The sequence below is a fragment of the Cibotium barometz genome, chromosome 3 (genome assembly GCF_041138505.1).
Source record: "Cibotium barometz isolate CiBa-2024 chromosome 3, ASM4113850v1, whole genome shotgun sequence".
Classification (NCBI taxonomy): Eukaryota; Viridiplantae; Streptophyta; class Polypodiopsida; order Cyatheales; family Cibotiaceae; genus Cibotium; species Cibotium barometz.
This window is the reverse complement of record NC_141048.1, coordinates 66,218,690-66,232,191: the sequence shown is the minus strand read 5'-3', so window position 1 is coordinate 66,232,191 and position 13,502 is coordinate 66,218,690. Positions and strand designations below refer to the sequence as shown.

General features: G+C 46.9%; 1 protein-coding gene across 1 annotated transcript in view; it reads left to right on the top strand.

The window, feature by feature from the left end:
* Window positions 1–1,157: 1,157 nt before the first annotated feature.
* LOC147640423 (uncharacterized) overlaps window positions 1,158–13,502 on the top strand; it is a 39,228-nt gene continuing 26,883 nt past the window's right edge. The window contains exon 1 of the mRNA XM_086780368.1: window positions 1,158–1,824. Within this exon, the coding sequence (XP_086636494.1) occupies window positions 1,588–1,824 (237 nt within the window). The 5' untranslated portion in view covers window positions 1,158–1,587. The remainder of the gene's footprint in view (window positions 1,825–13,502) is intronic.

Sequence of the window (13,502 nt, the reverse complement as noted above, 5' to 3'; positions counted from 1 at the left end):
GAGGCTAAGTGGACACTTCAAGTTGCAAGGCACTAGGTAGTAGAAAGGTCAACACTAGTGGCAAGACAATATAATACAAGGGGCTTGCAATTGTACCTACACAAAATACCATACCAAATTTTTTAAAAGTGTAATATTAGTGTTGTGCTTTTTAGAGAAAGTAATAAAGTTTACTATCCACATTATTAACTATTTAGTCTCCTCCTCGATCCCTAGGTTGATCTTCTTGTTATGGCCCCTTCAATTCTTTGTACTATGAAGGAAAACATCTACTGGTGAAATTCATTCTTGATGGGGACTCATCTTGCCATGAGGCAAGTCTACGACGTCCTAGAGTAACTATTGGCTTGCCCAACTTCTACGAAGCGATTATAGTACCAATCTTCAACATGAAAGTGTTCTATGTCAGTTAGTGTATGATTTTCGTAAGTAAGAAATGAGTGTCTACCATGAGCGTATAATTTCCATAAGTTAGAAATGTGTTTATATCTTCAACTATGTAGTTTGCATCTTTATGTTCATTAAGGTGTCCTTTTTTTGTGTGGAAAACAAGGTTGATTTTCAACCAATTGGGGTGGGTTTGGGAGCACTCATAAGCCAAATTTGCCAATCTGATGGTTGTTGTTCGATATGCGATTTGAAGCCATGTCTAAAATTTTCGTCCTCATTGATGTGTCATGATCAAGTTACAATTTTGATGCAAAATACGCGTGCCAATCACCCTGACACTTGGGATTGGGTGCCAACTTGCACATTCTTGCCCCTCGTTGTAGTAGGCAGCTATGTTAGCGAGCCTTAGAGGTGAGAATTGGGGTTTTGCCACCCATTCCCTATACCATGAATGATTTCCAACCATGAAAGATTTGAGGTTCACTTGGGGCCTGACATAGTAACTATGAGTATTTACCATTTTAGATGTATTTTTTGGTCCTTTGGAAAATTTGTTTTGCCAATTTGGTTCCATCAATTATTGCTTGGGTATCGTGCAAAAGATGTAGATAAGAATCAAGATGCACTATGGGGGTAATTTACCACAAAGACTCTCACGAAGAGATCTAGGTGAAAGTGATGGTTACATTTGATCCAATAATCAATTTAAGCACAAGTGCAAAAGGAGAGGTTGCAAAATTATGGAAAAGCTAACAAAAACATTAGGAATGTATAATCAAACCAAAGGTGGAAAAAGCCGAAGAGTCCTCCTCCTCCTCCTCCTCCTCCTCCTCCTCCCTCCGTCGCTCCCTCCCAAAATAACACAAAAGAACTTTGCAGACCCCCCTCGCCCCCGCCATTGCCGAGATTTTCAAGCTAAGCTGCCTCTCAGAGCTCCGCTAAAGCCAGCGCTTCACCTCTGCGTTGTCAACGGCCTTTTCCTTCGCAATTTTTGGTCCCCATGTCTGACTCCTCTTCTGTCGTGTCTGCTTTCCTGACCTAATTCTGCATCCCTCCTCTTTCTGCAGAGTTTCTTATCATAATTTGAGGAAATTGAGCAACTTGCAGCGGCAAATCTTGCCGGAATCGAGCCTGTGCAATCTTGAAGTTTTTGAAGCAGAAAAAAAAGGAAGCTTTACCTTCTCGTGCAAGAAGAAGATGATGCAGATGTTTGGGCTCCGGAGTGGCAGGCCGAAGCCCGAAGAGGCGGACGCGCGCAGCCCTTTCGAAAGCGGGAACCCTGCGAGGGCTTTGAGGCTGGTGTTCTGCGACGAGAGGGGACGGTTCAAAATGGATCCCGACGCTGTTGCGGCTCTGCAGCTCGTAAAAGGTCCCCTTGGCGTCGTCTCCGTCTGCGGGAGGGCCCGGCAGGGAAAGAGCTTCATTTTGAACCAAGTATGCGGTCATGTCTTTTAACTTGTGAAGCTCATAATACTCATGTGTGTGTCTGCATCACATTTATTTATGTATTCTTTGGCCAATGCGTGCATTGATGGCTGTATGCACAACATTACGCATGCATTGTCATCATGCCTTTCTCTGAATCTCATCTCTTTGGTTATTTATATGTATGCCATGGTCAGCTGTGTTCTGATGCCTCTTTGAGTGCAATTGCATGGCTTTTTCTTGAAGGTTTATATGTGTGCCTTGTCAATTGTCTTCTGATGCCTCTCGAGTGCAACTGCTTGACATTTTCTGTTTGTGTTTTATGAGCCTTAGCGGAAACACTTAGAGATGGCATGCTTATATTTCAGGTTTGGAAGAGGTTATAGAAGAGAGAGAGAGAGAGAGAGAGAGAGATACAAAAGGTTTGATTAGCATTGAGACAAAAGATGATTACAAGTATCCATGGAATATCGTCATGAAAAACTGACAGAAAACTGAAACTGAAATTGGAAACCTAGTAATTGAAGCTAAGTGCTAGGTAAATGCACAGAACAAAGGGGGGAGCATGCCATAAAGTATACAAGAATGATCATAATGCACTCTATCCCGAATCTATGGAGGGGAGGGGTCCATGGCAGAGATCCATCATCGAGTAGGAGAGGGTGGCTGTTGTCACTGTTTGGTCCCTTCACCAGCTTTGATTAGTGTTTTGGGGCAAGACCACACACAAAATGGAACCAAGGTGAGAACGGGGATTTTCCACAGAATGGGTCAAGTTGAAGCATTCACTGGCATGGATAGGCTTGAAAGATGGTCACAAAGCATGAGCATCATGGGATTTTAATCATTTATGTGACTTATATGGTTTATAAGTCAATGTGTTCAGACATCATTAAAGTTTGGCTGGACATATTATTATTTGGGCGTGGATTCATGGACATGCGGGACAAATTGTGGCTCACAAAGTCAATAAAAGCCAGGTGCCCACCTTTTATGAGATATTTTTTATAGTCCGGACACTAAAGATGGCAAGTTTTGTCATTTATAGAGTGATTGGCTAAACAAAGCAATAGCTTGGAAAAGCATGGGGCTTATATTAGCCTGGTTGATTCTATCTAAAGAGGCTGTACAGGCGGAGTTCCTCTCTCTCCTCGCACCTTTGAGCTAGCCAACAGTAGTGGTTCTACTGTTTTTGCTGGCTGTTCAGCATTCGCTCCGATGGCAGCTGGTTGTCTCTCTCTCCCGCTAGAGGCTGCAGAAGCTGGCCAGACAGCAGCTACTTCTCTCTCTCTATCTCTTGGTTGACTAGTTGCCACACAGAAGCTATTTTTCTCTCTCTACTGGTTGCATATTTGAGGCAGGCTGTACAGCTGAGAGTTCTTTCCCTCTTCTGGCCACCTGTGAACAGGCCGGACATTGGCTGTTTTCACTACTCTGGAAGGATTGTTCCGTTTGGCGGTCAGTACAAGCAAACTAGAGAGTCCTACTTCTGTTTTCTGCCCTCAGTACAAGCTGAAAACAGTGGGCTGTTTTGGGGCTGATTTGAAGACTGTTTGGGACTCTTTTGTGGCACGGACTTGGCGTGGGGTTGTCAGAATCTCTTGTATGCTTTGTGCCCAGGATGTGTGGAAAGTCTGGTGCAAGTTGCACCCTCACCTTGGATTCTTTGTAAAGCTTCTACATAGTAAAGAAGTTCCTAGGGGGGCCGGCCGTTCCAGCTCAGTGTGTTGTCTATTTATATTTTTGTGGCTTCCTACTGTTATTCTTTGCTATTGAAGTGTTTCTCTTCTGTTCTAGGTCTCCAATCGGTTGCAGTGGTATCAAAGTGCAACTTTTCTAGATTGCTTGGAGAAGAGCAAAGATCTTGGAAGGATCCGGAAAATTTTCATAACTTGTTCTGACATCTATCCCATGGATAGAACAACCTTGTTGGGATTTGATATGAAGTCATTGTTTGAGCACATGGCTACAGGTTCCAGAAGACCCTTGGCTACGCAAGAGGCTTTGTTGAGCAACTACCGATGCTACCCATGTATGGAAAGGCTACTATCTAGAAATGTAGCTCGTGACAGGTCGGTAATGAATATCTTAGCATAGATGTATGCCGAAGAACCCCACACATTTGGCTTTCACGTATCACGGTGACATCAAGGTGCGGCCCCATGGCCAATTTCTCATTCCAAACCCTCTTGAGCAGAATAGGAAACGTTTACCCAAAGGACGTGGATGAGCACTCATGTTATGTGTCCCGCTTCTTCTCTGTGACACCACCTGAGGAGCATCCGAAGACTGAAGATCCTCACACAACTCCTCTTCCTCCTGGGTTTGAGGGAAGAGCAGCTCCTAGGAAGCCTCGCGCCATAGTGAAACAGGATGTTGGTTTTGTACTACAGGTAGTATCTCCTCGTGCGTCTTTGTGGCAGCCTACGTGCATAGATTGTGGAGCACATGACAGTCTTTTGCCCCTCATCCGATGATTACACATCATGATGATATGGAGACTTTGCCTGAGATATAGATTCTTCGACGATGACGGAATTTAGCCTCTCATGAAGACATGTTTTTGTGTAAAAAAGATGTCATTTTGGATACACCTCGATTGTGTAGTTTTGCCAGTATCCTTTGATCAGCTAAGTAATTTGGTTTATGTGTATGTAATTCTTTTGAAATAAATATATCTAGTCTTTGTGTTGGTTGAATATATGTTTTTACTCTTGCATCTGTGTGCAAGGAGAACCCTCTGGTTGTTGGTGTTTGTTGCAGGACAGATACTTTGAGCAATCCAGCTATCTATCTTTCTTTCTTGGCCGTAAAACCACCGAACTAATTCATGATTTCTGTATTTTGTGCGATACGGAGTCATTAAAATTCAAGATCTATCTATCTCCAATGAGGATTTAATGGATTATGAGCGAGTAAACTCATGGAAGGATTGGTGACCCTGGCAAGTGAGTAAACTCATGGAAGGGTTGGTAGCCTTGGTGAGTCTCATCCGATCTCATGGAAGGGTAGTAACCCTGGTGAGTATTATCAGCACTCATGGAAAGTGCTAGCCCGAGTGATAAGCACTCATGGAAGGGTAGTTGCCCTCGTGAGTGAAGTCTCATGGAAGGGGAAACCTTGGCGAGCATGTTCGTGCACATTGGCTCTCGAGGAACAGTCCGAGGAGGAGGCTTCTTTAGAAGCGGAGGATGAGTGTGAAGGAGATGTATGTGTGTGCATCTCAAATTTTTTCATTTTTTGTGCAGACCTTTCTCTGGAGCATTCTTTCAATAGGCTATCGGAGGATAACTCAACGGCTTGAAGTGTTTCTTCATGGACGGTTACAAAGGGCAAGCGTTGGATCAAGTGAGAATTGGTCATCCACAGGTTTCTTTGTAGGTCTTTGTGTTGATGCGGCGAGGATGGATTGTGAGCCTTCGTAGTGTCAGAATGCACAGTGGAAATGAAGACAACTGCTATAGAGAGCAATGCACAGATGCAAGAGAGAGAGAGAGAAGCTACTATAACTCTGCTATATACACCAAAGAAATCCCAGAATACAATGTACAATGTGGGGGGGGGGGGGGGGGGGGGGGCAAGGGGCCATTATATATGGCCCCAAGCTACTGGTCGGCCAGCATAAACACAGCTGACAGCAGCCCACGACTTGCTACTACTAGTTGGCCAGAAAAAAAGCAGTTGGCCAGCATGTCTCCAGTCGACCAGGGTAGAGCAGCTAGTCGGGTGAGAGTCCATCAGTCTGCCAGCACACAGAGGTAGCCAACAGCCCTCCCACACCCAGAAAGAAATGGGAAAAAAATACATTGAAGCGAGGAAAAGTGGGGACACACCTAAACTGGGTGGGCACATCGACAACAGAGGCCCTGACATAGTGTACAGTTAGGAGATGATTGCTAACACCCCCTCTCAGCTCCTGGATGTGGAACCAACCCCAGTGAGCTGGAGTGCCGCCGGAGCATAGCTTGAGGTAGAGACTTCGTGAAGAGGTCCGCCGCATTGTCCTCCGTCGAATAATAAAGAAGCAAGATGTCACCAGGCAAGATCTTCTCACGAACAAAGTGATATTGTATCTCTATGTGCTTGGTCCGGGCATGGAAGACCGGGTTCCGAGCAATAGCGATCCAGCTCTGGTTATCGCAGTTGATGACCGTGGGTTCCTTATGTGGAAACCCAATCTCGCCAAGCAACCTCCGAAGCCACACAACCTTGCAAGCAGCCCGGTAACCTACCTCGGTCGATGACAAGGCAATAGTTGGATGCCTCTTGTTGCTCCATGAAACCGCTCCTGAGCCTAGGGAAAAACTGTAGCCTGATGTGGATCTCCTCCCCAATCTGAGTCACTCCAGCCTTGGAGTCGAACTCGCTTCTTCATGTCACCTCCAGCTGTGTAGAAGAGTCCAAGATCCTTCGTACCCTGCAGATACCGCAAGATCCGCAATCCTGCGTCCCAGTGAGACTTCAACGGCGTCTGCATGAATGAAACCGATCCCGTCAAGTGGGAAAGACTCCGTTGGACATCCACACGCTTAATAGCACAACTTTAAAACCACAAATTTGAATGGACAACTTAAAACAACTTGAAATTTAAATGAAATGAAATGGAAAGATGGACACCAGCACTGGGGCCGGAACGGGCCGACCCCCCCCTCAATATATGATATATTTATTGGGAGTATTTAATGAATACAATGCTCCACGGGTTCCAAGAACCAGATAATGTCCATGTACATATGAAAACAGTACCAAACAAGTATGCTCGAAGTCGAAACTTGATGTAGAAGCTTGAAGCAGTACGACCACTAGTGTGGTCCAATCTCTACGGTCCTGTGCTTTCACTGGACTCCGCGGAGAGCGCCTCACTGGTGTTTCGAGACCACGCACAGACAGGCGCTCTCGTACTAACGCCTGGCTCTCCCGATCTCAGCACCTTTGGACCGAGGTTCGCCAATATAGCTTGGACAACCCGGCACCGAACGGGTGTTGGCCGAGCGGGATGAATTCCTTACCAGATTTAAACATAAAATACTTTACTTAAATCTGAAATTCACTTACTTGTAGCTAGTTGATAGAAAACCAATACTTGTGGTGTTTGTGTAGAATATGAAGCCACCCTTGTTGAAGAAACAGTTGCCTCGTGTAGAATTATCAAGACAAGCACCACCACAAAGGGTACAGCCGCCTGCTGTGAGAGAAGAAGCATCCACTTGCAAGGGAGGAGATGCCTGGCCGCAGTGTGGAGGAGCCCAAACAGAGTTGCCTGAGGGCAATGTTCTTACTGGCCGGAACACAAGCGCATAGCCCCAGCCGTCTGTAGGGACATGCGTAGCTTGGAGAGGTGCAGCCGGTAGAAGATGAGCAGCCCGCAGCCGGAAGAGGATGGGCAGCCTGCAAGTACTGTCACCTGGGAGAGTAGCCGCCTGTAGGAAGGGAAAGAGAAGTGATGCAGGCGCCTGCTGTAGCCAGGGCAACCTGCTGGAAAACAGGTGCAGCCCACCTGCAGCAAAGTCAGCCGCCTGTAGAGAGACAGGCGCAGCCAACAGCAGAGGGTACTGCAGTCGTCGTGCAGGGAAGGCAGCTAGCCGCTTGGGAAAAGCAAGCGAAGAGAAGATGGTCGCCGGTTTCTCAACGCAAGAAGGTGGAAGCGATGGGTGATGAACAAACGCAAGAAGCGATTTGTTTCTACGCTTGAAGAAGGGAGCTTTTTTTTAATAAATTAATGTGGAGTTTACTCCACACTTGCATGTGGGTGGGGAGTTTGGGTAGGTGACCGTGCCCACCCCCACACTCACTTAAGTGGGGCTCCCCACCTTGGCCCCTAAGTGGGTGCCCAAAGGGGGTGCCCACATTTGAGTGAATGTGAACACTTAACCTTATAAAACAAAGGGGTTAGAATAAAATATTAAAAACAACATGTGTAACATACTTACCACCTGTTCACATGCACCAAGACTCGTCAGAATACAGAGCAGACTTCACGACTCACTGGCAGGCGTCCCCGCTCAGTAAGTAACACGTCAAGCAGGCAAACACACAAATACATGTCATGCGAAAACAGTTTCAAACATGCAAAATATGTGTGCATGTGCAAATAGTAACATGGACATATCTCCCGTTCATGGAACAAGTACAAAATATTTGTCGGCACAAAACTGGCACGACATAAAAACATAAAAACCTGGTCTTCCTATGGAGTGACAGTCCCATAGGTAAGACACAGTTCCAGGCACGAGTTTCCCTATGGTGTGACAGTCCCATAGGCAAAACACAATCCCATGGGTCGAACACAGTCCAGGTCATACACGGGTGGCACTGATCTGGCTCCTGTCCATACGACACCATCCTGCTAACACACGGGTGGCACCAGTCTGGCTCCCGTCCATGTCAGCAAAATACTGGCCTCTTCACATGAGACACTGGCCTGGCCTCAAGTGAACGAGACGCAAAAACTGGAGATGGACCAAATGGTCGGCCAATTGGTGACAATGAATGAGCTCAACAGCCCCACAGGAAAGCTCAAGTCCAATCTGGTGTTCAGCAACTAGATCAATGAACCAACCAGCTTCTGGTACAGAGAGGCATCAACTGGCTCACAAGGATCATTGTAACTTGGTTGAACACAATGCTAATCAATACACTTAAATACGCTAAGATTTGATGGACACTTGCTCAAATACAAGAAGTAATTTGCTGAATTGACAAGAGACACACCATTAGCCGGAACGGCCGACCCCTCCCTCAAATAAAGTATATTGATCTTGGGAGAATCTGTTGGAAGGTTGGCGATTTTGAGGTTGTGATCTATGGTTAGAAGGTGTCTTGGATTATCCCATAAGTGGAAGCATGGGAAGTTGAAGAGCCATATATAAGGCTAGAGTGGCACCTTGTCATAATCATCTTCTTCGGCCGGTGTTTTGGGAGGCAGCTCACCGAGAGATGGGAGCCCGGTGGAGGGATGCTGTAGTGCCCGTTGGGGGTGTTTGTGGAGCTCGATGGTGATGCGTCTCCTACGTGCGTTAGTCTTCCGCTGTGCATTCTGACATGGTATCAAAGCCCGGGCGTGTGGTCCTGGGCGCTTAGGCGTGTGTGGTTTTGGGCGATCCCCTCGTGCCTCGGTGGCTTGTGGAGCTCGAATCGAGGGAGGGTGTTGGAAGGTTGGCGATTTCGAGCTTGTGATCTATGGCTAGAAGGTGCCTTGGATTATCCCATAAGTGGAAGCATGGGAAGTTGAAGAGCCATATATAAGGCTAGAGTGGCACCTTGTCATAATCAGGTGTTTTGGGAGGCAGCTCATTGGGAGATGGGAGCCCGGTGGAGGGATGCTACAGTGCCCGTTGGGGGTGTTCGTGGAGCTCGATGGTGATGCGTCTCCTACGTGCGTTAGTCTTCCGCTGCGCATTCTGACAGAATCAAGTACATAGTATCATGGGAATTTCTGACCAAATTTCCATACCAATGTATATGAATACAGTATTGCAAACAAGTGGTTGTCGATATAGACTTGCAATCCACGCTACCCTCTCAAGTGCCCATGTTCCCTACCATTTGCTCTCTATTGTTTCACCAACAGATGGTAGCAACAATTTGCAAGAGAGCACGTAGGCCAAGAGAACACTACATAGGGTATGCGATCTTGTAATCCGGTTCCTCCCTCCTGCTACTTGCTTCCATATTTAAGCATAAAAGCTTACCAATTGCAAGTAGAGTCGATGACAGCGGAAGTCTTCGCGATGGAAGTCCTTGGAGTGATGAGAACTTCGATTTGTCGCATTTCTTCGTGACAAAAGTCTTCAAGAGGATGAAGGGAACCTTGGGAAAGCTTTCCCTATGGTTTAACTTGAGAAAGGAGGGCTGAAATTAAGGTTTTCAGCAAAAAGACCAGAAATTATAGCAATAAAGAGAGCTGTTTTGCTGAATTTCAGTTATTGGGAGTGTGTAGGAGAGTGATTAGTATCCGGAAACACTCTTGGAAGCTTGAGAAACACCTTAGCCAGCTTGGAAATGGAGTTGGGAAGAAGAATGTGCAGAAAATGCAGCCCAACAGCCCTCATGAAGGAGGCGCCAATCTCTAGAGAGAGGAGGAGTGAGGTGGTGAGTTGTCCAGTGTAGGTGGCAAGTGCTTTGTGGAGCAAGCTAGAGTGGACACATGGCTGGTTACTCTCTTTGTACAAAGGGGATAAGGTCTGGGCGGTGGACATTGGGTTATGTCCACCTCGGGACATTAGTGTGTGTGAACATCGGGCTAGTCTTAATTCATAAGTGAGTTTTGGTCACCCAAAACTTAATGAAGTGTGTACACACTCACTTATAAATTAGTGCTATCTCCTAAGGCTAGGTTTATGGCCAATACTTACCACCTGTCACATGCCACATAACCATGTTAGCAGACAGTTTCACACGCACGGTTCGCGTTCGGGCGTCCCCTTACCTGAAACTACACATTGGTTAAGCAAGCATGAACCAAAATAGACGTGCTCCAGGCAAGTACACGAGGTACCAGACCCAATGGAACACCAATCCACGAATCATTTCCGGGCATGTACAGGGAGGCACAAGTCCCAACGGAAAGCCAAGTTCATAGTATCAAATGATTGGCATCAATCCCTGGCATATACAACTGCCATGGACACCAGTCCAATGTACATACATGATGAGAAAGCACGGGTGGACCAATTGGGTGGCCAAATGGTGACAATCATTCACTGTAAGCTTTGTGTTCGGGTCCATCGGCGACGTGATAGGCTTGCAGTTCTCCATCCCACAGGCCTCAACCAACTCATGAACATACTGTTGCTGAGAGACAAAAAAACCCTTTGGGTCTTCTGCCAGATTTTCAATCCCAAGAAGAAATGGAGTAAGCCTAAATCGGTCATCTCAAATTCCTTTAACAAGGCAGCCTTCGTCACTGCAATGTGCTCCATATGACCGCCTGTGAGAATGAGGTCATCCACATAAAAGATGATTAACGTGACCATGCTGCGTTTCCGAAAGAGATAGGTTGGGATCTGCAACCGATCTCTGAAATCCAGCCCGTAGAAAGAAGGAATCAATCTTTTGATTCCAAGCCCTGGGAGCCTGTTTAAGACCATACAAGGCCTTCTGCAATCTGTAAACCCTTTGATCTTGGAACCTCAAAGCTTGGAGGCTGCTCAATATACAACTCCTCCCGCAGGTCACCATTAAGGAACGCAGATTTAATATCCATCTGATATACGGGCCACCGCTGAGAAGAAGCAAGGGCAAGAGCGTTCCGAATCGTGGTCATCCTCGCTGTCGGTGCAAAGGTATCCTCATAGTCGATGCCAGGCCTCTGAGCATAACCCTTAGCCACAAGTCTGGCTTTGTGTTTGTCCACTGACCCATCTGACGTATACATGGTCTTAAAGATCCACTTGACACCAATGATAGACTGTTTCAACGGCTTCTCAATGGCATCCAGTTCCACTTGCATGGCTTTCCTCCAAGTATCTTGTGCAAGGGCTTCCTTGACGGAAGTGGGCTCTTTGTTCCGCATGATGACATCAAAGCAGAGTTTACGTGTAAAAGCTCTGCTGAATGATTTTTATCACGAACTCTGTGCGATCTTCGAGGTCCGTCCTCTATGGTCCATTTGAAGGGAAGCTCCGTGACACCCAACTCCCGAAGAGTGTCCACCAACCACTTGGGTACTCCAACAGAACGCGGAGCCTCGTGCTTCTGTGGGGGCTCATCTCCAACTGCGGGCTCAACCTCCTCAATTGACTGAGGCTGTCCAGCTTGAACAATGGACTGAGAATCATCATCAGAATCTTCTAGGTCTCCAAGAAGTGGCGGCTCATCAACCGTGGAATCCGGAACATGTCATGAAAGACCACATTCTTGCTGACAACAACCTTGTTCCTTACTGGATCATACAACCTGTATCCCTTGGAAAGAGAGTTATATCTTGCAAAGACAAGCTTTTGGGACTTTGAGTCAAGCTTCCCCCTCTACTTCTTCGGAATGTGAACATATGCATCGCTCCCAAACACACGGAAATGGGAGACATTAGGTTTCCTGCCAAAATATGCCTCAAAGGGAGTCATGTTCGGTACTAAAGTCGTCAGAGAACGGTTGAGGATATGGACAGCCTAGCCACAGCTCCTCCCCAAAGCGGAGGAGGAAGATCACGATGCTCCAGCATCGTCCTCGCCATCTCCACCACAGTCTTGTTCTTACGTTCAACTACTCCATTCTCTGACGGGCGAACTTGTATTGGCCAGCTCCCGCTTGATGCCATGTTCCGCACAAAATCTCACGAAAGCATTGGAAGAAAATTCTCCTCCTTTATCAGCCCCCCAAAGAGTCTTCACCTGCAAGCTAGACTCTTTCTCCACCATCACATGCCACTCCTTGAACCGAGCAAGAGCTTGGTCCTTCTGTGAAAGGAAATAAACCCATGTGAATTTGGAACAATCATCAACAAGCAACATAAAGTACAAAGAACCTCCCAAGGATGTAGTCTACATAGGTCCACACAAGTCAGTGTGTACCAACTTCAAAGGTTTCAAAGCCCGCCTGGAAGCCTGCTTCGGAAAAGATTCCCTGTGCTGCTTACCACGAATGCAAGATGAAACCGATCCCGTCAAGTGGGAAGACTCCGTTGGACACCCACACGCTTAATAGCACAACTTTAAAATCACAAATCTGAAATGGACAACTTAATACAACTTGAAATTGAAATGAAATGAAATGGAAAGATGGACACCAGCACTGGGGCCGGAACGGGCCGACCCCCCCCTCAATATATGATATATTTATTGGGAGTATTTAATAAATACAATGCTCCATGGGTTCCAAGAACCAGATGATGTCCATGTACATATGAAAACAGTACCAAACAAATTGGCTCGAAGTCGAAATTCGATGTAGATGCTCGAAGCAGAACGACCACTAGCGTGGTCCAGACTCTACGGTCCTGTGCTTTCATTGGACTCCGCGGAGAGCGCCTCACTGGTGTTCCGAGACCACGCACAAACAGGCGCTCTGGTACTAACGCCTGGCTCTCCCGATCTCAGCACCTTTGGACCGTGGTTCTCCAATAGAGCTTGGACAACCCGACACCGAACGGGTGTTTCCGTGGGGAATGAATCCCTTAGCAGATTTAACACACAGTACTTTATTTAAATCTGAAAATTCACTTACTTGTTGTGGATGACAGAAGGAAGTCCAATACCCATGTGTGCAGTCACTTGAGAAAGATACCGAGGTATAGTAGCATGTCGAGGGAAGTGACTGCTTGGAATAGACTATAGCCTTTTGGCTACAGGAGCCCAAACATCAACAGGAGGAGCAGCAGCCAGGTATGGAAGGTACAGCCACCTGAGGGGAGGATGAGCAGCCTGCAGAAGATGGAGATGAGGCCGCTTGTTAACAAAGTTTGCAGAGTTCGGCCGCCAGCCACCTAGCTGTAAAAGCACCGCCTCGGGAGATGAGCCCACAGCCGCCTGCTGTGGTGGGCAGCGCAGCCTATTTGGCTGCCCGTCTGGAGTCGTGTACACACACACAGGCGCTACTGTATTGGCTGCCTGTCTGGAGGAGCACAGCCATAGCCGCCTGGCTGCTTCAGGTGGGGCAGCCGCCTGTTGAATACTTAGAGCATGCGCAGCCTGTTTTGGCCGCCTGCAGAGTAAACACCTGCTGCAAGTACAGTCACCTGTACGGAGGGT